General features: G+C 47.5%; 1 protein-coding gene across 1 annotated transcript in view; it reads right to left on the reverse strand.

The window, feature by feature from the left end:
• ZMYND8 (zinc finger MYND-type containing 8) overlaps window positions 1–26963 on the reverse strand; it is a 133154-nt gene that overhangs the window by 103142 nt on the left and 3049 nt on the right. The window contains 1 exon segment of the mRNA XM_006158554.3: window positions 19456–19526. Coding sequence (XP_006158616.1) covers window positions 19456–19526 — 71 coding nt within the window.

Here is a 26963-nt window from a genome sequence, read left to right on the forward strand (position 1 = left end):
GGATGGGGGGGCGGCAGCAGCTGAGGCACAGAAGTGGGTTGAGAGAAAATAAAGGCGGGGGGGTGGGTAAAAGAAGCTTCAGAAAAGGGAGCCTATGAAGGAAGAGGTGCCACTGGTAACCAAGCAACACTCCACATGTCCTGGGCCGGTCTGGACTCACAAAAAGTCACTTTAACGAAGACAAGGAAATTCTCCACTCCAAGGTCAGGAAGAAAGGACAGGCCCGTCTACAGACACCTCACCACAGTCCTTTGGGGAAGGGGAGACTTCAGACCCACAGTGTCACCCCCAGAGATGCTGAAGATCACTGGCACCAGCAGGGTGGTGTCAGGAATGTGTCCGCTAGCCTACATGCTCAGGAGCACACAGGAGGATGAGGGAGGGAGCTAACGCAGCTGCCCCTGTAGAACCAAAGGCAGGAAGCACCATCTAGGCCCATCCATAGGGGAGGGAATGCAAAACAGCCATAAATGGAATAAAGAATCATATCTGGATGTACTGGCAAGGCACAAGACCCAAGTGACAAAAAGCCACCCGGGCAAAAGAAATAGGGCTGTGTGTGCTGTCGGTTTGCAGAGGCCCCGAGGAACTGCCAGGAAACCAGTGAACAGCACTGCTCGGAACTTGTTATCACATCCACACGGTTACTTACAAAAAGGTATTTAGGAGCCAGCAGGTGGCATGGTGGTTCAGGCGCTGGACTCACACATGGTTTACACGGTTCAAGTCCCGGACTTGGCGGCTTGCTTTCTCACTTTCCCTCTCTCTGGTGAGTGCACATGCCCAATGGCAAATTTAAAAATAATGGGGGAGGGGGGCAGTTTGTGGCTTGGTGGTTAAGGCTCTGGACTCCCACATGGCCTACCATAGTTCAAGTGTTGGACTGATGACTTGAAAATCACACCAGACATTGTGCAAACATGGCCAAAATCCCTCAAGGAGAAGGGATTGCACCCGTGGCCACCGCCCCCACCCCGGGGGGGGTTGGTTTCTCACCTTCCCTCCCACTGTCTCTGTGTCTCTCTCCTCTCCTGTCAGCATATACACCCTATGGCAAAAAAACCTGTGTGTCTGTGTGTGTATGTGTGTTTATGTATGTGAAAATAAATACTTAAGATGATGATAAATAAAATTAAATAGTTCTTAAAAAAAAAAAATACTTACTACGGGCCAAGTACTAGCCCTGCCAGGACCACGCCTGTAATTCCAGCACCCACCATACACCAGCTCAGTTTGAGCTTCCCACATCAATCAGGTGCCACTTTTAAGGGGCTCAGGTGTTCAGAGTAATGTAAAAGCATTGTCCTCAAGTAGGATCCCCAGGGGACACTTCGCCACGTGTGGAGACATTTTCAGTTGTTGCAACTGGGCCAGGAAAGGGGTTGCTACGGGCATCTAGTGGATTGAGACCAAAGGTGCGCTAAATATCTTACAGGGCACCCCCACAAACAGAGAATGATCAGGACTCAAGTTAGTCATCACGGTGCATAGGCCGGCAGGTGGCATGGTGGTTAAGGGTATCAGACTCCCACATGACCAACTGCGGTTCGAGTCCCAGACCTGGTGGCTTACTTTCTCCCTCTTTCACTCTGTCCTCTGGTGGACATCAAATAAATAAAGTTAAGTCAAATAATTCTTTTTTTAAAAAAAAGAAAAGAAACCCCAGAGAAAAGAAGCTTCTAGGGAGCCCCCAGGCAGGTCTGCGCTGGTGTAAACCCACAGTGGCATGTGCATTCACTAAGGAAAATGATTCCTAACTTTTCACCTGGTGCCCAGACTTCAAATTGCAAAGAGCAGAAAACAATGGGACTGGTCAATCAACAACAGCCACAGCTCAACTGCTAGTCACCTGGGCTACCAGAGAAGCTGTCCTCCTGGGAGGGTAACCAAGCAGTTTAGAAAGGCGGCTCCCTTTTACCAAGCACTTACTATCTAGAATGCTGTGTTCAAAGTATAAATATCAGTGTGTTCACTACTAACCACACTTCTACAAGGAGTTAAGTGCCAAGTACCCCTAGTTTGCTGGGACAGTAACTGGGACCAGTGACAAAACAAGCTTTTGGTAAAATGACTAGTGAGTATAGAATGATCCCAAAACTGGTTACAGATGAACAAAATGCTGAGCAGGAAAAATCCCAGGAGTTTGTGGATGGACATTATGGGAGAGAATGTAGGCAGAAAAATATTTCTCTACTTCCTTTGCAGACTGAGCTCCCACGGTTCACAGCTATGTTTATCGAGAAGCTATTTTATGAATCCTCCCAAGAATCCCATGAGCCTGGCATGGTGTTCTGTACCTGTACCTGGTCTGTAGCTGAGGCTCAGAGAGGCAAAGTCATTTATATGCTTGCAGATGCGCAGATCAACACAGCGTGCCCAGCCTCCGCTGTGGCTGGGCTCCATTCCAGAACCCTTAACTGCACGGGTCAACTGCCTCTCCTAGGGTTGTTGCCACCTGCTAGTTCTCCGCCGTGAAAGGCATGTATGGCATTGGCCAATGTCAACACGGCACTGCAGTTTTGTGTGTGGCTCTGGAGCCAGACATCCAGGTTTGCTAAAACCGTTGCTACATGCTAGCTGTGTGCCTTTGGGCAAGTCGCTTAGCCTCTCTGTTTCAGTGAATTCAGCTGCCACTATTAGACTCTTCCTAAATGGGTTGTAAGAATTAAATGTGACAATGCCTGCAAAGGAAATGGTGTCTGGCACATCAAAGCACCACCAATTGTTACTGCTATTATTCCCCTGTGGGGGGAAGGAAGGGGTTGGGCAGAGAGACATTAACCCAGAAATCACAACCCATTTTGGGGAAACCGTGTTGTGTGTTCACCAGGAAGATTTGCACTCGGCCAGTTTCTGGAAAAGGCTCACAGATGAGAAGCAAACCCTCATAGTAAATCCTCTCAGGTGGGCAGATACAAACAAGGGGTTCCAAAGGAGGGGGGGTTATACAGGACCTCCTAGCAGATCAAAGTAGAACTCTCCTGGTGGTCCCCAATCCCAGCCCCACCCTTCCTGAACTCCTCCAAACTCACTCTCCTCCCAACTCAAATGACCTTCAACAAGCTGAGTGTATTGGCTGGAGAGAATTCCTGGCTTACAGCTGTGTGGCCTTGGGCAGACTACTCCCCTTCTCTGAGCTTCAGAGTCATGGTTGTCTGTTATACAAAATGCATTAAAAGGTGAAACATGGGACCAGCAGGTGGCGTGGTGGTTAAGGCGCTACACTTCCTAGGGGGTGACTTAGCTTTCTTTCTCTCTGATTAACACACACACACACACTCAAGCCACACACACCCAAAAAAAATTAAATTTAAAATATAAAAACTCTTAATAAAAAGTGAACCCTTACAGTGACAGGACAAAGCACCGGTGCAGTGGTGGCACATAACAGGCACCCTGCAGAGGATGTCCTTCCCCAAATATCATCACTCTGCCTGCTTCTGTTGCCATTTTGATCAAACCCCCTCAATGTCTGGCCCCCTCACTTACAGAGCTCTTAAGTGGGCACTCTGCAGTCCAAAACCTCTTCCGGCAGGCCTACTGTAGACACCCAACAACTGAGCCAGCCCCAGTAACCTGGTCCTACTCACCTCTTTGTCAGTCTCTCAACTCAGGCCACAGCGGCCTCCATTCTCAGACAAGACATGCTCATCTGCATTGGGCTGCCCCATCCATCTAGAATGTTCTATGCTCGGTCTTCTCCATAGCTACCAATTTCAGCTTTGGGCTCAAATGTCACCTCCCTGGCAGGGCCTCCTCAGACTACCCCAGCCTTCAGCCTCCTTATTAAATCAGCCTCAAGTTGTTCTTTTCCTTACTTGCAGCCATCCCTAGCTAAAAATGATCCAAACATACCTCCTCCTTTTGCTGGCTCCCTTGTTTACTGTCCTCTCCAGAATGGGAGCTCTATCTCTGTTTGTCTGTCCTTTGCTGTAGCCCAGTGCCCCCAAAACACATGCGACTGGCTGAGTGACAAGACAGGGTTAAGAAAGCTCCAAGGTGTGCCAGACATCCTGACTCACCACTGGAAACTCCAGTTTTTCTCTCCCCCAAGAATTTCTTCCAGCAAACCAAGAAGGCAGAAGGGTTGCAAAGTCAACAGGGAGAATAGACAAAAGGGAGCCTTGGCCAACTCAGCATTTGAAAAGGAACCCTAAAACAGGAAATTTCTCTTTTTTAACAGATATTCAGCCACTCTTCTTTCTTGTCCAAAGAGCCCAATGCCCCAAGAGTAGGGGATTAAGTAAGGAATGTGGCGGGGCCTTGCAGCTAAACACAATTACTGAACACCCAAGGGGGAGGGGGATCAGGAGGGTTTCTCAGGCCACCCATTTCCTGCTTCTCCCCCATTTTTCTTAGGGAGAGCTATTGTTTTAAAATCATTTAGTAGTTTAAAAAAAAAAAAAAAAGGACAGACTTTCTACAAAGAAAACACACACACCCCTAAGAGAACGGCCCCACTGAGATGACCATTTAACCACATTTTTTGCCTTAGTTTCTTTATCCTCTATTTTTTTTAATTGCCAGAGAGAGATAGAAAGCACTACCCTCCCACCCCCATGGCGCACAGTTTTACAGGATCACCTCTCCCTTCTCTCCATCCTATCAGGATTTGGCACACAACACAGAGCTTCTCAAGCCAGGACCTGATCTCTGTTCAACTACGTGGGATCCACCTGCCCTAACCGCAAAGCTACAGGGCTGCCCTTGCCCTTATTTTCTGAAGACCCAACTGGGTCTGAGGATCTCTGCCAACACCTGAAATACTGAGTCTCCCCCTCCTCCCACTCTGGATTCTTGATTCCACGCCTGACTGTGAGGTGTGGGCTCATGGAGCAGGTGCTGGGCTATGTGCAGGCAGCAAGGCAAATTCGGCTCAAAAAGAAGGAGGAAAACATTATTTTTGAAGCCCATCTTCCGCACGACCCACCCTATGGGCATGAGTTGAGAGAAATTCAGTCTGCTCTTGCCAGTCCTCCTCGCATTCCCTAGGGCCTCTCAGAGTCTCAGCATCTCACTGGGCTTGAGATGAGTCTAGATTTTAAAGATACCTGTTTGTCATACAACTCGGCCCCTCAGCTCTTACCACCTGCTACTTCATCTGGTGCCGGACCAAGTGGTTAGAAAGACAGTGCCCAAACTGAAGTATGGGGATGGAGAGTTACTGGAGGAATTACAGAGGTGGCGGGGCAAAATCAGGTGACCCTTATTGGTAAGAGAGCCCAACTGACAGCTGGTAATATGAGCCAGTGACTTAGAAGGGAGTACTCTGGACCAGGAAATCAGTCTATGGGACCGACTGCCATGGCCTGGGCCAAAGGTGGGTAATTTAGAGAACACAGGCTGAATCCAGTCCACCCACAGGTGGGTGTTCATTTTAAAACTTAAGTTGTCGACATTTAAAGATGGGCAGAAACTGGTTTTTTTAATTTTTTTTAAGAGGTTTGTGCTATGGGAACCAGCAGTTAGCGTCATGGCTATGTCGCTGGACTCCCACGTAGTCGACTGCGGTTCGCGTCTCGGACCCGGTGGCTTAAATCTCACACCGGGCGCGTGTGCATGCGTGCCCAAGATCCCGAGAGGAGAATGGAGGAGAAGGGATTGCGGCGTGACCATCCCCCCCTGGGGGGTGATTTCTCGCTTTCTGTCTCTATGTCTCTGTCTGTCTGGCGAGCGCACGCGCCCTATAGCGAAAACCTCTCCCAAAAAAAAAAAAGAGGTTTGTGCTATAAGGTGTGTGCGCTCGCCAGAGAGAGAGAGACAACTAGAAATTGCCCCCCAGGGGATGGCCACGCCGCAATCCCTTTTCCTCCATTCTGCTCGTGGGATCTTGAGAGCACACACACACACACACCCACCCACACACACACACACACGCGCAGCGTGAGTAGGTCCAGAATTTGAACCGCGGTCTACTACATGGGAGTCTAGTGACGTTGCCATTGCGCCATCTGCTGGTCCCCAGAAACTGTATTTTCAAATCCAGATTTCTAGTTTCTTGTTCTTTTTGCAATTGCCAGAGGGCACATGTGCTCCCCATCAACAAGAGAGCTAGAGAGATAGAAAGGAAGAGGGGAATAGTCAGTCATGCTGCAATCTCTTCTCCTCCATTTCTCTATACTACTGGGTTCTGGGGCACACACAAGCACCCAGTGTTTTTCGAACCACCAGGGCTGGGACTGGACTGGAACTGCAGTCAGCCATGTCGGACCTGGCTCCCTTAATCACTAGGCCACAGGGCCAGTCCCAGAAAGCACTTATGGAGCAGCTATTATGACAAACTAGACCCCTGCTGGTCAAAAGAGGTGAGAGAAACCTGGTCCCCATATTGGCCTAGGAGAAGAGACACACAGGAAGACAAGTCATTACCAGAAAGAATGTTGGGGGTTGGAGAAAGGGCATCCCAGCCCACTGCAGAGCCTCCAGAATGTTACTCCACTCAGTGCCAAGAGGCCAAAGGGACTAGCAGAAAGGCCTTTCGGAGTGGCCTCAGTAAGAAATGCCGATTGCTTGCCAGCTGATGGCATGGTGTGAAGGCAGCTGGATCCCACATGCCTGACTGCAGTTTGAGTCCAGGATCTGGTGGCTTAAAAAATATGCCATGCACGTGTGTGCACGTGCCCAAAATCCAAGAAAGAGGGAGAAAAGAAGAAGTGATTGCAGCATGACAGTCTTGCTTGCTTTCTCTTTCTCTGTCTCACCAGAGAATGCATGTCCCCTCTGGCAATGTTTAAAAAAAAGAAAGAAAGAGAGAAAGAGAGAAAGAGAGAAAGAGAGAAAGAGCCCTCTCAAATTTATTCTATAAGACTTCTTCATCCTGATTTCCAAAAAAAAAAAGAGAAAGAGAGAAAAAAACAGAAAGAAAGAAAGAAAGAAAGAAAGAAAGAAAGAAAGAAAGAAAGAAAGAAAGAAAGAAAAGAAATGCTAATTTGGGGGCCCAGCAGCTGGCATAAGGACTATGTCCACTGGACTCCAATGTAGTCAACTGCGGTTCGAGTCCTAAACTCAGTGACTTAAACTCACCTTAGCGAGTGTGTGTGCATATCCAAGATCTCAAGAGGAGAAAGGAGGAGAAGGGATTGCTGCGTGGCCATCCCCCCTGGGGGTGAGTTCTCACTTTCTGTCTCTCTGTCTCTCTCTGTCTTTCTGGCGAGCACACACACCCTGTAGCAAAAACCTCTAAAAAGAAATGCCAATTTGGGAAGACAGGAAGAAAACCACATTCTCTGCTGAACTCTTCAAAAGACAGGCAAGCTAAGGAGGGTCTGATCAAACAATCCTTAAACTCCACAGTAAGATCCACATGGGAGTGTCCCATGTTGCGCCGATCCCACAGTCCAGGGCGTGGCACTCAGCAATCCACTAACTCCTAGGCCATCCAACAGGACGCTGCCACGATGGCAGCGTTCTGCACCTGTTCTCACCTGTGCTGTGCCTCTTGGCACCTGAAAGGTGGGTAGTGCGACTGCTAAATAATGTTTTTAATGTAAATTTAAACAGCCACATGCAGCTAGTGGCTTTCCTATTGGACAACAAGGCTATAGACGCTCACTCTTAAGACAAGAGAGAGAGGCCAGCAGGCGCCATGAAAATCACAGAGTTGCAGGCCTGCCCAAAAATCCAGAGAGAAGGGATTTTGGCTTGGTCATTGGGGGGTGGGGGAGAGAAGAGGGGGGCGTCCTCACTTTCTCTCTTCCCAAACTATAACACAGGCACCCTGTGGGAGGAAAAGCAAAAAAAAAAAAAGACAAAAGCACCAGGCCAGCTGGCTCCTGGGCTACTTCAGAATAACCCACCCCTCCCTGTTTGCCTCTAGGGATTTGGGAGTTGAATTCAAAGCCTAAGGATCAGATTCCTAGAAAAATGTATGTGGGGGCCATATACATACACGGTGAAGCTGCTGCAGCCATCGGATCCACCTGGGAAGGTTGTGGGTTCACATCCCAGGGCCTCTTTGTACAAGAGAGAGGAAACACATATGCCCATGGATCAGGTTAGCCGAGCCCACAGGTGAAGCAGTGTACAAGCTCACGGCCTGTCTCTGTCTCGCTCGGTTTCTCTCAAAATAAATATTTTTTAATAAAAATGTATTTTGTTTGCTACAGGGCACATGCTCACCAGAGAGAAAAAAACGAAAGCAAGCCATCGGGTCCAGGACTCGAACCGCAGTCGGTCATGTGAGAGTCCCGTGCCTTAACTACCATGCTACCTGCTGGCCCTGATAAAAAATTTTAAAAAAAGAGAGGAAAGAAATGTGTGCATGGACTTGCCTTTCATTTCTCCTTCTATCTAGCTTGGAAATTCTCAAGCCTTTAGTATGCATAAGAACTTCGGATCAAAGCTGATTACTTTCATGGGCAATTTAAGGGACTTTCAAAGGTGATTTTTGACTTTGAAACCTCAAGGACTCCATGGTAGGAGAGGTGTAAATAAAGGCTCTGGAAGAGGGAGGACCTGTGTCTCCAAGGATATGGACAAGGTGAGGGGAAGGCAGCTCTTGAGAGGAGCAGTCTGCAAGTGGCTGCAAAGTGCAGCCTAGCAAGGAGCAGGAAGGAACAGGGCAGGTCACAGGAGCAACACGCAGGCCTGGCAAATGTGGGGAGGGGAACAGGACGGGCCACAGGAACAACACGCAGGCCTGGCAGACTGTGCGGGAGGAACAGGGCACGTCACAGGAGCAACACGCAGGCCTGGCAGATGGGGGAGGGGAACAGGGCGGGTCACAGGAGCAACAAGCAGGCCTGGCAGATGGGGGAGGGGAACAGAGCAGGCCACAGGAACATGCAGGCCTGGCAGACTGTGTGTGCGGGAGGAACAGGGCAGGTCACAGAGGAACAAGCAGACCTGGCAGACTGTGTCTGTGTGGGACAGACTCTGCAGGGCCCCTACCCGGCTGCCCTGAGCCCGGAAAAGACAGATGAGCAAGGACTTGCCTCTCCATAAGCCCGCAGGCTTATGGAGCCATTGGAAATTTAAAGCAGGAGAGTGGGACAACTGGACTTGTATTCTAGAAGGAGCCCACTGGAAGTGATATTACTGTATCAGGAGGAAAGAACTCAGAGGAAAGGGGACCATTTCAAAGAGTACTATGTCCCAGAGGGATAAGAAAGGCCACCAATCGTTTCCCAGAGAACTGACATCTGAGCCCGGGTAATTATTTCCAGGGAGTGGAATGTTGGAAAAAAAGCTATCCTCTAGCTGAAAAGTTGCTCCTGCTTCATTCTCTAGGATGAACGTTCATTCATTCATTCATTCATTCATTCATCTGAAGTATTGTGCACTAACTGGAACTGGCTCAGTGGTGTAATAGCACCTCGGTCACAGCAGAGAGGCTAAGCAAAAACAGGAGGCAGGTCTCATCCTCATTTGGAACCTCAAAACTGATGGGGGCAGAAGTAAGCAGACAGAGATCTTGCAGCTATGAGCAAAGGCCAGATGGCTGAAATCTACAGGTCTACAGGTCCATGTGGCTGGAGCAGAGACAGAAGAGAACCAAAGCGAGAGGGGAGGCCAGCAAGACGGCCGGGGGCCAGCGCACAAGCATTTTAGGATTGGGACCTTCATCCTAAAGCCCAAGGAGAAAGCACTTAAGAGTTTAGAGTGGGAGGGAGTAGCGGACAGACAGTGAGGCCAACTAAAAAACTACAAGACTGAAAGACTGAAGTTCAGTGGTGACAATATGAAGAGGAGTGATCTTTAGGCTATAACATCATGAGGAAGATGGCACAAAAGGGCAGAGAAAACTCAAAAATAAGCCCAGGTCTGACCCTGTAGTCTAGTAAAGGACCAGGATCCCATGTGGCCAACAGCAGTTCGAGTCCTGGTCTCGGCAGCTTAAGGGACATGCTGGACATGTGTGCATATGTATCCAAAGTTCCCAAAGAATGGAGAAATTGAGGAAGGGATTGCAGCATGACCATGCCCCATTGGGAGGGTGGTTTCTTGGTCTCTCTGTCTCTCCATGGCAAGCACATGTTCCCTCTGGCAATTAGGAATAATAAAACAGAAAATTGGATGATAAGGGAATTATACCCAATAAGGGTTTTGTTTTTGTTTCTGTTTTTTGGGGGGTTTTTTAGAGAGGTTTTTGCTATAGGGTGCATGTGCTCGCCAGACAGACAGGAGAGACAGAGACATAGAAAGCGAGAAATCACCCCCCGGGGGGATGGCCACGCCACAATCCCTTCTCCTCCATTCTCCTCTCGGGATCCTGGGCACGTACGCACACGCGCCCAGCGTGAGTTTAAGCCACCGGGTCCAGGACTCTAACCATGGTCGACTATGTGAGAGTCCAGCAACATAGCCGTCACGCTAACTGCTGGTCCCTGTTTTTGTTTCTGTTTTTAAGGGATTCTGTGAAATGCTGAGTCTTTAGGTTCCCAGAAAACCTGGGGTAGACAGGGAGGCTGGGTGGGACTGGAGACCCCGCTGCATCACACCCAACCCCATCATGAAATGTACGGCTTCCTAATATGCTTCACCCAAGTCATAAGTAAAGGAGTCTCACCCAATGGAGCAAAATTAAGTAACTATTATTTGAAATGTTAATGTGAAAAAAATGTCAGGATCACTAAAAGGCATCAGATCTGGCACATTTTTTCTATAGGCATCTGGAAGAGGAAAAAGAGATGGTCCTTTAGAAAACTAAGGTTGAGGGGCCGGCAGATGGCATGGTGGTTAAGGGCACTGGACTCCCACGTGGCCAACGGCAGTTCAAGTCCCAGACCTGGCAGCTTGCTTTTTCACTTTCCCTCTCTCTCTGCCTCACTGTCCCTCTCTGATCAAATTAAAATAAGTAAATAAAGTCGAATAAAATAATTCTTTAAAAAAAAAAAGAAAAGAAAAGAAAACTAAGGTTGGGGGACCAGCAGGTAGCATGTTAAGGCGCTGGACACTCCCACATGACTGACCACGGTTCGAGTCCTGAATCTGGTGGCTTGCTTTCTCGCTTCCTCTTTCTCTCTCTGTATCTCTCTGGTCAAATTAAAATAAATGAATGAGCAAATAAAATTAAGTAAATAATTCTTAAAAAAGAAAAAGAAAACTAAGGTTGAAAGCAGTCCGTTTTAGACTGCTGTCTTCTCAGATACTAGTCACATAAACATATAACATGGATCAATCTTCAAACCTGGGGCCAACACAAGTGAATCACAAAGCTAAACTGCATGGCCACTGGCAGCAGGATCCCCTGAACAGAGGCACGGTAGAGACAGCGCTGGCTAAGAGAAGGTAGATCTCTCATTTGAAAAGCCATCATCAGACATCTTCCGCGTTCTGGGCTATTTTAGACCTTGTGAGGAGGGGAACAATCTGGTAGTTATCTAACTCGCAAAGAAATTCTTTCCACTGCACGGTACATGAGTGGCACTTCTTGGGCTGTCGGAGATGTAGAAGAGCCAAAATAGAGTTAAAAATACCGATGCTCATTTTTTGAAAGAAAAATTCTCAGTGCTTCTGCATCACGTTGTGATTTTAAAAGTGTTTATGGTTATATTTTCTTAAAGCGTTTTCTTGAGAAATGACAGAAGGTCTCTATCTCACAGCTATCCTCATAAACAATCCCTTTGTAAAAGTCTTCATTTACATACAACAGTGAGAACAAGGATCCTGTACTAATTAAGGTCTGGGGCTGGTTAGCAAATTGCTATAATTGTATATTCGCTAGCATCCTGTCTCTGAAAACATATCCAATACCCAGGCGAATCTCAGCAAGAATGATACTGTTCAAGATTTTAATATCTTGGGCTTCCGCTGCATCTGTGCATGGTTTCCAAGTGGCTCATTCCCTTGTGCCGGTGACATTACACAGACATTTTTTAAAAATGGTTTCAGCTTTGGCAGCCTGGCAGCCACACACCACCATCACGACCGCGAAATGCACACGTGGCAGGACTGGGAGGCAGGCAGCCCCAACAGGGAAGCCTTTGTACGGAGACGGGGACTCAGCTCAGGGAGTCCATCATCTTTCCGCCTTCAAATCCCTTGCCTGCCAGGGGCTCGCTCTGACTTAAGCATGGTGTGGCCAAACCTCTGCGACTGCTGTGACCAGCCTCGCGCGGAGAATGCAAACTGACAGCCCTCTGCCACTTCTGAGCTGGAGACGTGTTTTGCTGGGTTTGGGCATGGTCTTTGAGAATCTGGTGTGCTCAGACCACATTTCCCAACCAGGTAGTTTTATGGTGGGGATAGATGGGTGGGGAAGGGGAATCTCAGCTAGCAATACCAGGTGAGCCATACTCCTGCTGGTCCGTGAAAAGATGGGGTTCCCACCACCCTTTAGCACAGACATTCTCCAGCATCTGCAGAAGCCAGCTGGTCACTGCTCTCCCTGCTAACCCTGCAGGCCTTAGAGCCCTCAGGTTAAGCACAAAGGCTTAAGAAAAAAAAAAGAAAGACAAAGATAAAACCTCAGTTTCCTCAGCTGTAAAATGGGAACACCAATACACCTGTATCACATCTCTACGAGAACCAAATTAAACATTTTGCATGTAAGGGCAGACAGAGCCACAAAATATCAGCTGCCCAAACACAACAGCACATCCAGGGGGTACTTCCAATTTCCGCTGGCGCGTCCCTCAGCAGACCATTACCCTCGGACACAAATGTCAACCTGACATCTTGAAAGCGCGAAAGCTTTGTCTCCGGAGAATGGAAACGCCCTGGTAAATGCCAAGGCTGGCGTAATGGCAAGGACTGATGGGGGATTACTCGGGGAGGAAGTGAGCACGTGTGGGGGAGGGCTACACAAGGTCACAGGGACTGGATGGAGGGACAAGATTAAAGGACCCCGAGCTGATTATTGTCAGTTTCTGATTTCCCACGTGCAGTAGAGCACAGAGACTGTTTTCCACCTGCGAGCCCGGAACAATGCTGCCAGCCTCCCAAGATGCCGGAGTGGTCGCCTCACCTGCTTCTGAGGAGGTGGGGTTGGTGGGCCCAGGCGTCCAGACACCAGCCCTTCCCTGGCCAAAGGGCAGCCATGGCACATGGACTTGGGCCTTCTGTTTCTAAAGACACCATGGCCTCCACTCTCTCAAGCAGCCTGAGTCTCCAGGCTCATCGAAGCTGTAATCAAATAACCACACCTCCCAGTACTACCATCTGCCCAGATGAACCAGAGATCTCTGTCCCTACTCATGCTCAGAGGACCCCACCAAGATGGTGTCACTGGGGACTCAAGTGCAGAACTTCCAAAACGACAAGAAAAACAGAAGGGGGTGGGGGGACTATGGACAAGTGCACTGAGCCATCACACCAGGGGCTCTGAGATAGTTAGAACTGGTGGGGAGTGGAGGCGGGGCCTAGCCGGCTTCACAGACAGCACCTTCTGACCATGCAGACTTCAGCTCTGGGAACCTCAGCAACCCAGGATAGAATCGTCAGGCCTTGGCTTAGGCAACTTCCATACCTGACTCAGGGCCCTGGCGCCATCAGACAGGTGCCCAGGAAACAGAAGCAGGCCCCCCACTCCCTTCCCTAAGAAATGGGAGTTCAGTTCCACACAAACAGCCACCCGCTCCTTGGGAGAGAGGAAGTTCTTCCTCAAGATAAGGTGACCCTTCCCCTCACCGATTCCCCACTAAGCAGCAAGGGATCCCAAGCACCTAAGAAAATCAAACAATTGCAGAACAGCTTTCTGCAAATGGTGCAGAGACCACCAGGACAGAGAGCAGGCAGCGCACTGCAAAGCATCAGAATCCTAGATGGAGAGGAGGCAATTTCTCTGTGGCCCCAACTCTGCCTGCTGGGAAACTCTACATAACCCTGCACGGTGCCCCTGTTGAACAGGAGTTGTTTGGGCATGGTTTCCATATTCACCTTCATACCCCCTCCCTAGAGGCTGCAAATGGACAAAGAGCAGAATGCAGTGAGACTGGTTCCCCCCAAAAGGCTCATCACGGAAAGCACCTTGACTCTGTCCAAGTTGAATCTAATCATGGCGAAAACTGACGCGTGCTCACCAGGTGTCAGGCGTGCTCTGAGAGCTCTGTGTAAGGGCATGAATTCCATCTTAGCCATAACCCTCTTAATTTTGTCATGTCCTATAGGAGAAACTGAGCCAGAGAATAACTCAGCTAGGAAGGGGGTGAGACAGAACTGGAGTTTGGTTCTACAAATCAGGTGGTTGTTTTTCCCATTTCTCTGCCAGCTGCCTCTCAAATGGAAGAGAAGAGTGAAGGGAAAGAAAGGGCCTCCATTATGGCAGACCCACAAACAAGAGGGTGCAAGGTCGGCTCAAGAGCTATGGAAAACACTGAGTGAGCAAGAGACCTTGCGGGTGCCGGAAATGTGCATACCCTTGAACCGGGTGACAGTTCCAGGAGTGTATGCAGGTGTTAAAAGTTCATGAAGCTGTACGCTGTAGAGCAGGCTGAAAATGTACCAGAAAACAGTCCACAAATGTGCATGGAGGAAGCCCAGATTTTCATGGGTAGAGTGGGAAGATACAGACTTACGAGTAAGACAAGCAGTCTAGGATGAGTCGAGGAGTAATGGCAAATAAGAGCCGGAGACAAGTGTATGAACTCATGTTTGGCTCATACAGACACAGACAGATGGAGAAATATTCACAGATGTGTGTACGCAATATACATTTCTTACTCTGCTGGCTCACAGAACCGAGAAGCAGAGACACCCGGTACTGAGTGCACCTACTGCCCAGATGTTGCTCTCTAACACCACCCTCCAATACAAGGAACCAGGGTCCTTGCAGAAATGGCCGATTCCAATCTAGGGATCAAGTGGAACACACACACAATGGGTTGGATCTTTTGGGTTTTTTTTCCCTTAAGAGATTTTTGTTACAGGGCACATGTGCTCGCCAAAGAGAGAGACCAAAAGCGAGAAATCATCCCCCAGGGAGATGGCCAAGCTGCAATCCCTTTTCTCCTTCATTTTCCACTCCAGATTGTAGGTATGCATTCGTATGCACCCGGCATTTCAAGCCACCGGGTCTAAGACTCAGCGCCTTAATCACCATGCCACCTGTTGGCCCCGAGCTTGGATCTTATATCGGATCTTGTAGTGCGAGTAAGTAAGGAGGTGCTCGATAACCAAATAAATGAAGTCCACAATGCTCGGGTCTGTCACGAGAACACAAGAGCCAGCTGAAAGCACTCCCAAATGGCAAAGCTGGGACAATTTGAATGACGAAATAAGTAGTACTAGATAAAACCTGAAATATAAAATACTTACCCTTGAGCCCACACTGATATACATGAATAACTGAGTAAGTGAATAAATGAGGAAAAGAGACAACTCTCATGTAAAGCATTCTAAACAATTTATGTGGCTACTCTGTCCTCAGGAAGGTGGAGCATAACTTACTCCTTACAAGTTAGGGTCATACACTATGGGGGTTCCTTCCAGGATAATGGAAGAGGGGAAGAAATCTCTCCTGTGGCCAGGTGATCCAGGTCAGCATCAGCAGTGACAGATCAGTGTTTTGTTTGTTTTAGAGAGTTTTGCTATAGGGTGCTCGCTGTGTGTGCTCGCTGGAGAGACAGAGAGAGAAAAGAGACGAAAGTGAGAACTCACCCCCTAGGGGGATGGCCGCACTACACACCCTTCTCTTCCAGTCTCCTCTCAGGATTTTGAGCACGCACACACATGCACCTGGTGTTTAGTTTCAAGCCGCCAGGTCTGAGACTCAAACCATGGTCAACTATGTGGGAGTTCAGCACCCCAACCATTACAACACCCGCTGGCCCCAACAAATCATACTGTTAACATATACTCTTAAGATGATATGATTGAACATGGCTTTTTACTACCTCTATAGTCTTCCTCAGTCCACAACCACAGTCTACCAGTCTATCATGAGAAACGTATCAAACAAGTCCCCCAGTTGAGGGACACCCTGCAAAACACCCGACCAGTATTCCTCATGCCTGTCACGAAATCCAGTCAAGTGGCACAGCCAACTGCTGGCTCAGATCCCGGGTCAGCTTGAAAACACACCAGGTGTATGTGGCACGCCCAGGATCCAACAACCTGGGGCAGGGGAAAGAGGATGATCACAGTACAACAGCAAAACGGTGTCAAGACTGCCCCTCAGGCCAGCCACAGCAGTAACTGAGACGGCTAGATGCCACATGGCCAACGGCACGGTTCAAGTCCTGGATCCAGCGGCTTGAAAATCATGCCAGGTCCACGCGTGTGCAAATGTGCATAAAATCCCGAGAGGAACGGAGAAGATGAAACTGCAGTACAGCCATCCGCTCGGGGGGACGCGTTTCACTTTCTCCTCTCTCTCTCCTTCTATCCAATGAACACACGTGCCCTCTAACAAACCCAAAATTTTTGGAAGAGTGCCCCTTCTCATGTGCACTCTATCATATAGAACGTAAATGTTAAAAACTAGACTGTGGGGGCCAGTAGGTGGCATGGTGGTTAAGGGCGCTGAACTCCCACAGGGCCCACCTCAGTTTAAGTCCCAGACCTTGGCAGCTTGCTTTCTCGCTTTTGCTCTCGCTCTCGCTCTCTCTCTCTCTCTCTCTCTCTCTCCCTGCCCCCTGGAAATAAATTAATAAATTAAATAAAATAATTATTTTTTTTAAAAAAGACTACAAAGGCCATCAAAAACAAGAAATGTCTAAGAAACCATCAGAGCCAAAAGGAACCCAGGGAGACGTGACAACCAAATGGAGTGTGGTGTTCTGGATGGGATTCTGGCACAGAAAAGGGACCTTAATAGAAATCCCTGAGACCAGCAGGTGGCGTGGTGGTAAGACGCTGGACACTCCCACGTGGCTGACCACAGTTTGAGTCCTGGACCTGGTGGCTTGCTTTCTCATTTCTCTCTCTTTCTCTCTCTGGTCAAATTACAATGAATAAATGAATGAATAAAATTAAATAATTCTTTTTTTAAAAAATAGAAAACCCTAAGGAAATCTCAATAAAGAATAGGCTTTAGCTGGTAATAAGACATCCATGTTGACTCTTCAATTATGACACATGTATCACACTCGTGTGGTAAAACATAACAGGGGAAACTGTATGTGCATGTGTGTATACATGTGCATGTGTGTGTGTGTAGTGAAGGTAACATGCCAGCTCCCAGCATTATCTTCACCACTTGTCCAGACATTGAAACTATTCTAAACTTAAGCTTATCTTTCAACCATAGAATAGAAAGTGAGAGGATGACTCCTTCGGACCAGGTGGCCACTCTGTGACCTTGACATCCGAGATGAATCTGAGCCGTGATGAGAGTGGCCAGCAGCACCCCGGCAGCATGTTCCCAGCAAACAGCAGAAGACACATGGGGGGGGGGGCAATGAGAGAGCAGAGAGGAGGAGGGAAGGCCTAGGAACTCGAATAGCATCAGGGCAGAGGGTTCAAGGCGGGGCAAACAGAACGCCATGAGGAACGGAGGCCAACACAGCTGCCCCAGGAAAGCAGGTCACAGTGACATCAGACTTGAGCTCAAAAGGGGGCTAGAAGGTCATGGAAGGGGACTGACGAAATGCGAAGGCTCTGACCCACGTCCTTAAGATCATCCTGGCTGCTGTGGGGAGGGTGGGAATGAGAAGGGCCCGCCCAGAACGGTGGCATTTCAGCCATCAGCCTGGCTCCGGGGCTAGGGGGAGCATGCCGAAGAGCTGGGAGCATCTGCAGGGTAGAAGGGAGGTCTCCGCAGTTACAAGGAAGAGAAAGGGTCTGTCTGCACAGAGGGGGTCTGCGCAGGGCAGGTTGACTATTCCTGACTTTGACCCTTTGGGAAAGGTCCCCAAGAGGGCTATAGGGCATTCCGGGAAGGAAGCGCCTCCGTGGAGGCCCCTCTCAGCTCATCCTGCTCTGTCCCTTACTACCACGAGACACTAACTTGGAGCCTCAGTTTCCGCACCTGCAAAGTGGGAAGGACACCTTCTAATCATAAGGGGTTAGAGGAACTCACTAAGAGTAAGCTCCTGAATGAGCACAACCTTCCTAAATACCATCAGCGGGTATCATTCTTTCAAGAGAAGTCTGAGATAAGAGGAACCTTAGACAGACTCGAACCCAACATCCCATTTTTCAGGTAACACAATGGAGGAAAAGAGACAGTGTCCACGTACCCTCGGGAAAGCGAACAGCACAACCAAGACAAAGACCCCTGTCCAGACTGGCTCTGCAGCCCCCCATGTGTCCTGCTAGACCAATTCCATTTTTTGAGAATTATTGATTTAATTTTTATTGATCAGAGAAAGATAGAGACAGAGAGGGAACATGGGAATGCAAGACATGAGGTCTAGGCTCGAACTGCGGTTGGCCATTTGGAAGTCCAGCACCTTAACCACCACCTCACCTGCTGGCCCCTAATTCAATTCTAACCAAAAGAAGGGCACTGGGAAGTGTCCCAGTGACCTGCGCGCCCCTGTCATTTGGGGAAGGTGCTTTCCTGTAGCTGTCACTCTCCTGGTCATTAAGCATCGTAAGGTCCCTCCCAAAAACCAAATGAAGAAGTACCAATCCTTCAATTAGAAGCTACCAAGGACTATGACAGGCCTCTGAATCAAAACAGAAAACATGGGGGCCAGCAGGTGGCGTAGTGGTTAAGGCAATGGACTCCTTGGACTCCTGCGTAGTCAACTGGAGTTTGAGTCCCAGACCCAGTGGCTTAAAACACACTAGAGGTGTGTGTGTGTGTGTGTGTGTGTGTGTGTGTGTGTGTGCGCGTGCGCGCGCCCAAAATCCTAAGAGAAGAAGGATTACAGCATAGTTATTAGGGGGGGGTGATATCTCGCTTTCTGTCTCTATCTCGCCAGTGAACACACCCTATAGCAAAAGTCTCTCTCAAAAAAAAAGTAAATAAAGTATACTAATTTGCAGCATTTCAGAAAGTCCTACATCTTTCTTCTATCTCTAACCCAAGACCACCATTTTCCAATGAAATGGGCTGTCTTCCCACATCTGCAATTCCAAAAGAGGTCTGCTGTAAAAACTAGGAAACTAGCAGGCACAGTATGCTTCCAGAATGTGCTTTCTTGAAATTCTCTTAAGAATTATTTAGCTTTATTTATTTCAGTTCAACCAGAGGGACACTGTGGGGGATGGGGATGAGAAACCAAGCCACCAGGTCCAGGACTCGAACCATGGTGGGTCATGTGGGAGTCCAGTGCTCTTAGCCACCATGCCACCTGCAAGCCCTGCTTTCTTTAAATTCTGACTCCTGAAAGTCACCCTGCAGGGGGAGGTAGCCAGCTGCCCTCAGTCAGGACACACATGTAGCGTGTACTGTCAGGACGATTCCCAGCAGGTCCGCATACCTACACAGACACGCAAGGAAAAGAAAACCTAAAGGAAGGGATTGCTCCATAAACGAGGTTCATCCATCAAAGGTTCTGCATCTCTAAATCCAACTAGTGTCACCACGTCGGCTCCGAGAGCCACACTTCACTGCTTCACAACAACAAAAAGAAATTCCAATTTCCTCCATCGCTCTGGAATAGACAATACAGGACTTTTACTCACCTTTGGAGCGAGTAGAGATGTCCATACCCTCTACCACCTCCTGTTCTGTTTTTATTTCCTCTTCAGCCAAGCTGAAACAGAGCAAATGAGGTCCATGTTTAGGAAGGCTGAGACCTTGCCCCGTGGGACAGCTATTTAGCAGTTCTAACAACAAACCCACCTTCAAGACAGTCCCCCATGTTCTTATCCAGGGGTGGAGGGAGAGAAACACACTTGATTTCAACCAAGTGTTAAGATTCCTAGAGGAGGCTTTTTAAACATTGATTCTTTTTTCGAGTAAATTACTGTTCCAGTTGTGCTATTGGGGGAGGGGAGATGCAAAAAGATACACAATTACAATCTACCCGATGGGCCACTGAGAACCCAGCCTTCAAATAATCAAGTTTCTCATCAATCACACTGGGTTCAAAGGCAGGCAATAAGTTGGAGGGTTTTGTTTTGCAGGGCCGGGGTACGCAGAGTTCTGATCCTCATGTCCTGCAAGGCAAAGATCATTTCCCAAAACGGTCCCCTCAAACCTCACAATTTCCTGATGAGGCAGTGATAGGATAAAAAGAGGGTAAATTACAAAACAAAAAACTATGCTCAGGCTAGAAGCAGAAAACCTGATCTCGAAACACTCAAACCAGTACATATCCCAGGCATTAGTATTGGGGTCTCTAGTACCCTTCATGTTTCTTCTCGGAAGCAGACATGGCTCATACTTGTGAGGCATGACTAATTATTCTTACCACAAAAATGGAATGAGGAAAGGTTATTTAAAAGACACAGACTAAAGGATGGGGAGAGAAGCAGAGAAAGCAGGCCCCTTCGCTGGGAAGTTTTGTCACCCAGAACCTTCCCTTTATCTTTACTGCCAACTCAAGAAAGCAGGTCACTTCAGAATCCCCTCCCCATGGATACCTCACAAGCCAAACCAAAGGAAGAAGTGAAGTAAAACTCCAGGCCTTTTTAGGCCAATCGCCTGAGGTGCTAGAACTTTCCCAACATTCAGGCTGACACTGAAGTATGAGAGTCTAGGCAATTCCTCTAGATGCAATCCCATCAAACCATGTTTCAACCAGAAAAAAAGGGGTGCATCACCAATTGACAGGACTGGAATTTTCCATCTGGAAGACTCAAAGCCAAGACAGGAAGGAGGCCGGGGAAGAATGTCCTGTCTGTGCCCCGTGGTCTGCGGCTATGACAGGGAAAAAGACAGTCCAACAAAGCAGACTCAGGTCTGGAACCCCGGGTTCACATGGAGAAGACTTGTTTACGAGAGTTCTGTGTTTGCTGGGCAGAGAGGATTCAGGGCGGCAGCTAGCTAGGATGCAAAAGATAATAGCTCAGAACGATATGATAGGAGCTCTGATAGGAGCTCGGTGGCCTCAGATTTAAATAGTCCCAGCAGGGAGAGGAAAGAAAAGGTAATTTGGGTTTGAACCAGAATCTTAACAGTTTCAGCATTCTGATATTGAACCCCGTTCGCAATTTCATTTACACAGCATCTATAAAGAAAGCCGGACAGAAATCACCAAAGCAACAACTGACGTGTTGTCACAAGTGGTTTTCACCAGAAGAAAGCAGCCTGCTAAATCTAAACACATCACTAACATGCAATAATACAGCAGTGATTCACTGAAGGCAATTATAGCATTAATACTTTTCTCAACTTAAGAGGAAACCATTTTCAACTCAGAAACACCCTCCACCTAGAACCAAATAGGAACCTACTACACAGGATGTCCAACCAAATACTGATGACGGATTTGCGTTTGTTAATAAATGTTAACCAAAAGCCTCTCACAGAAGGGTGGGTGGTTAACATCCTAAGAAAATCCACCTAGATCTTTGTAACCACTAGAATTCTGTTTCCCTCTCTAGCATGAAGCATGTGAAATATTAAACTTCTTGAAACTGATCCCATATTTTGAGTGATGGATGAAACGCTAATCTGTGGGACCCAACCAGAATGTACAGTGGTGAAAGAAACAATCGTGTGTAATACAGCCCAAAAAAACCCACTTGGAGAATTTCTGCAGCAGGGAACACATTCAAAGGTGTATTGATTATGGAGAAGAGCTACCTTCAAGAGAACAATTATTTGGCTTGTAACAGCCCAGAAGAACCGATTACTTGAGTCAGGAATGCTGCTGAGAGGCCAAGGAAATGCAAGCTAGTTATGAGGTGGCTATTTGCTCCTGAGTTTAAGATAATCAATTCTGGAGCAGAAGAGAGAGGGGAAGAAAAGTTAAGCTGTTTTATCTGTCCAAGTATTACAAGTGGATACTGTAATCACCTAACTTTAGCAGCAGTACCACTAGCTTTAGTCCAGGATTCCAAGCACTATTTAAGAAAACCATCTTTTTCACAGATCAACAGCTATCCTTTCAAAAGGAACCCATGCACACAACATGCACACACGCACGCACACACAACACACACACACACTCACAATAACTTGTATTTGTCTAAAGGAAACTGCAGTGTCTATGCATTAAAGAGAAGGGGTGGGGGAAACTTCATTTACAAAAGCACAGACCAGAATGCAAAATTAGTCATTTTGAATAGCCACATCTAAAGGGACTTCCTTTTTTCTACACCACTGATCTTGGGTTTTTGGGTTTTTTTTTTTTTTTCTTTCTTTCTTTCTTTCTTTCTTTTTTTCTTTTTTGGCATAGTGTTAAGTACTAATATGTTATTGGGACGGGAGAAGCAATGACTATTACATCAGAAGTCGTGAGAAAAAGATTTGTACCTGTCCAAAAGCTCCACAGAACCTGGTCAATTTAGGTTAAGGAGAAAAAAAATGGTCAACCAACAATTGTTAAGACGGAGGAAAAAAAGGCAGCTGCACCTAGAGAAAATACTTTGAACTTCTGTCATTAACACATTAAAGTCTTAGAAAACATACAGCTTCTCCTTCCATATCTGCTCGCTTCTATCAACTCTCATCATTCAAATGAAAAACAATGGAACAACAACAAGCCCTTGTTTCAAAGTGACATTACTTTTTTTATTCTTTAAGGTCTGTTAGGGAGACTAGGGGGCCGGCTAAAACAAAGGGTAGAATTAGCTGAAAACCAAACCACCATCTCACACTGTAATAGAAAATACATCATCAACTAGTTGTATACATTGTATACACCACCACGACCACCACCACCTCTTGCACTCACATTTACCCAAGTCACTTGCCTGTGGTTTTCACAAACTGATACATTTCAGGCAATTCAAAGAAGAAACAACAGCACCTGCAAATACAACCAAGACCCTCGCATCCCGTCCAGAAAGAATAAAAGATTTCTCCCCCATGCCTGAGCAAGAAAGCCTAGGCTTACTTAACCTGCATGCACTGAAAAAAGACCAATTAAAAGTTGCAGATGAACTGCTGCTGCACCTTCAGGATGCTCTAAGAAGCCTTCTGATTATTAATTCTGAGGACTCAGGGCTGGTCCGTAATTCCCAGGAATCTCATCCCCTCAACACTACCAAAAGAGGGAGAGAAAGAAAAGAGAAAGCATCTAGGTTTGACAGGAAAATGCCTGGATGCACGATGCCCAGAGATTTCTTTTCCCCAAATGCCCCTTACTATTTTGGAGTTTTAACCAAGAATATCTACCCCAGCTAGAATATATAACCAGCATGCACAAGACTCTGGTTCTGGAGATGGGGGTCATCACACAGCAAATCAAGAATCATGCATCATTCGAAAGGACTTTTCCTGGTTTTTACTTTCATTCAAAATACCAAAATGGTCCAGGCAGTGAGAAATATTTAATCCCCAAGGCATAACAGCTTCCTCTTCTAGATCACAAAATAGTGAACATCAAAACAAAAAGCCATGCTTCCCTAAATCTGCAATTAATTTTTTTAAAAATTGGGGGGAAGGGAATGGTTAGCAGAGCAGCTTTATATAAGCACTCACCTAAAACAGGCAGAGTCATCGGTAGCTAAGCTATTTATGCAGGAGTCTTAAAATGGCGTCTGGCAACACTGCCTCATTCCTGTATGGAAGCTAAGATGGTAGCAGTTTGTTCAATAGCTGTAGCTCTTGTTTAAGCAGCCCTGCTAGTCTCAAAGCCACCTTCCTAAATATCTGAACTAGGAAAAGCTCAACCAAAGGACACCAACAACCCAACGTTTAGAAGCTGAAAAAAAAAAAAAATCTGCAATGACAGGGGAGAGTTTGTGAAGTCACAAGTTCCTAAGGAAAAGCCTTCTCTTTGAGATCCTGAGCCTTCAACACGAGGCTCTGGGATGAGGCCCCCTTGCCCTCTGATTAGGTGGGTGGAAGGTTAGAAATGATCCAGCCCCCTGGCATAAATTGCAGACAGACAGGTGTCTGTGCAAACACAAAAAATGCTCAGAGGGCGCAGGGTGGGGAAGAGGGGGAGGGAGCCCTACTCCCCCTTCTCAGTATACTAGACTGAAAAAAAAAAAAAAATCTGCAATGACAGGGAGAGTTTGTGAAGTCACAAGTTCCTAAGGAAAAGCCTTCTCTTTGAGATCCTGAGCCTTCAACACGAGGCTCTGGGATGAGGCCCCCTTGCCCTCTGATTAGGTGGGTGGAAGGTTAGAAATGATCCAGCCCCCTGGCATAAATTGCAGACAGACAGGTGTCTGTGCAAACACAAAAAATGCTCAGAGGGCGCAGGGTGGGGAAGAGGGGGAGGGAGCCCTACTCCCCCTTCTCAGTATACTAGAAACCAGCTATGCATCCCTACCAGAAGGAGCTAGGTGAAATGGAAAGTGCTTCCAGGACAGCAGGCATCTGAAAAGCCCAGCTTAAAGGGCTGCACCTCAGTCTGAGGCCAAGGTAAAACAAAAAGGCTGTTTATAACCCAGAAAACGGCCACCAAATACCCAGCTCTCTGCAACAGCCAGTCCTAAGACACTTAACATCAAGGAAAGACAATCTGAGTCTGCAAAGGAAAAACACAGTAAAACATGCCCTTATCCAATGCACAGGATACTCACAAATTAGAGTTTTGTCCACCCCCAACAGAGCCCTGAGAATTAACAATGGGTTGTGCAAAACTCCCTCTCAGAGGCCAAACGAACAGCCTCAGAGTGGGTAATGTAATTTACTGACACAGGTCTGAGAACTGGCCTCAGAAATCCTCCGCCACTGGGAGTGGAGAGTTTCAAGGTGACTGCTTCTTAGCACCAAGGGGAGAAAGAAGGGTAGGGTGCCCAAGGCCATGTCAGGGCGAGGACGGGCCACTGGCTCAGCGCCGGCCGGTGGGTAGGTAGGTGATTGTGATGGGCAAGGCCGGCTTGGCAGCCTGCAGGCTGCAGAGCTGGCATGGCTACCGCCTGCTTGTTTGTCTGTAAGGAGAGTGGGGAGGGGGAAGGGCAACCAGCCTTAGCAACCTGAAGCCAAGGGTGAATCCTCGCTCGAGCAACCAAATGGCTTCTAAAGCATATTCCCCTTTTAAATCTCTGCAGTGGGGTGGTGAGGGCCCCCTAGAATGTATCTTTCTTTTCAGGGCCAACCAGAGCCAGCTCTAAGGCTCCCAGGCTGACAAATGTCTGTTGCCTCTGCCACAGGAGAGAGAGGGAGAAAGAAGGCAAAGAAACAAAGAACTGACACATTTGAAGTGGTTGGACTTTTTTAAAACCTACCTTTGCTTTCGGGGTTTTTCTAGGTTACTGTCACCCAGCTTTCTTAAAAAGTGCCTCGTTTCCCCCCTGTCCCATTTCAGACCCGATGCAGTTTCTCCACTGGTTCTCCCAGGGAAAGAAAAGGGGGAATGTTTTGTTTCAAAGAAAAGGGGTTACAAGAAAGAAAGGGGAAAAAAGCTATTGTTTTCATCCCTAATTTATAATCCGAGAGGCCCCATTGTTTCTTTCTTTCTGCCTCAAATCTTTGAGCTGTTAATTATAAAAGTAACTGGACTTGGCTCCAGCGGGCTATGTTCGTGCTCAGCAATTAGAAAAACTCTGTAGAAAGTTTACTGAGTGATTATATATAATTAATTCCTAGTTACAGACTGAACACTGACCATTTTCTGGAGCTAATAAAAGCGGTTACCTCCCCCTCCCCCACGTGCATGCCACTTAATTTCCCAAAGCAGAAAGTGAATCCATCCTGGAGGGTCTTGAAGGAAGGGAGGGAAAAAGAGGGAGGACAATCGAAAGCTCCAGTGTGTCTTGTTTGTTCCTTGCAGCTGTGCATCCCTCTTTGGGGACTGAGGAGGCAGAAGGAAAAAAGAAAACAGCCCATCATTCTATCCCTCCCTGTGCAATTTACGAATGTGGCAGAGAGACCATTCTACCTTGATGAGGAAAAGAAGTGTGGGGAGGGGCGGGGGGTGATCCCCTAGGAAAGGAATGTAGAGGCTCTTCAGATTGGCCCATCTGCTTTTCCTAAAAAAAAAGGGACAAAAATGGTAGAACTTTCTAGAAGGCCCATTCTTATTCCAGCCACAGCAACTGTCCATCTTTAACCTTTCCTCCAGGTCTATTGGTTCACAAGCTAGAGAGAGGAACCCCATTGGGCTGCTCTGGGGGCCAGCACTGCTGTCCCTAACTAAGCCCTGCTGCAATGCAGACCTTTACTGTCTTTCCTTTAGTGAACCTGGAAAACAATGCTACTTGGAAAGCAATTAACTTTTTCCAGACCCATGCTTGGTGGTGGCCACAGTCCCAGAGGAAAGTGACTAGCTTGCTCCAGGGCTGGGGACTTGCTGGAGTTGCACATCTGAAAACAGAGCTTAGCTTTCCAAACCTGTAGGGGCCATTTTCATGCACGCTTTTAGAGGACAAATGTCTTGCCCTCAAGTTTCCTTCCAGCCCAACAAACACAGCATTATGCAAACGTTGACGGCACCAACCCAGGAGTCTTGTGATTAGATATTGCTTCCAGGGAGGCCACAAGAACCTCAATACGTAGTAATTTCCATTTACGGCAAGGAGATAAGAACAAAGAAAAAGCTAAGTGTCTGAACTTACTTGTGTGGGGTAGTGACACCATTCACATCGTTAACTGCCTGCTCTTTTAGTCCAAGAAGCTGACCTGCCTTACAGACTTTTCTCAACTTAGCACTTGGTACATTTCTCTTTATTTGATGAGCTTTTTCTTCCAATTGGTGCCAAGAGGTGAGTTGTGGATGCTAACTATTGTGTAAGAGAAGAGGATTACTGACTCCACAGCGTTGGCATATAACAGCAACTAAATGCACTTACAGTCGGGCTGGGTGAGTCTCCAGGCAGGAAATGTATGCAGTGAACTTCTAGGGAAATTCTGCTGGGAACACTGAACAAGAGTCTACTTTGTTCACTTTTAAATTCTAGCTACAGGAGGAAGAGATCAGGAGAAATGTAAAAAGTGAGAAATAAATCATCAGGCCAGAGTGCATGCAGATACATGGGTCAGGCTTAGGAAAAGGCTGGGTCTGTTAGTCAATCCTGAATCAAACCCAGTGTGCTGGTAAGGGGATTTAGCACTACCTGCAAGAATCCTAAAACGTAAGTATACTGACACTCCTGCCCCCTCACCCCAACCCACCCCAACCCCCACC

This window comes from Tupaia chinensis, unplaced genomic scaffold (genome assembly GCF_000334495.1).
Source record: "Tupaia chinensis unplaced genomic scaffold, TupChi_1.0 Scaffold000602_1, whole genome shotgun sequence".
NCBI classification, from domain to species: Eukaryota; Metazoa; Chordata; class Mammalia; order Scandentia; family Tupaiidae; genus Tupaia; species Tupaia belangeri.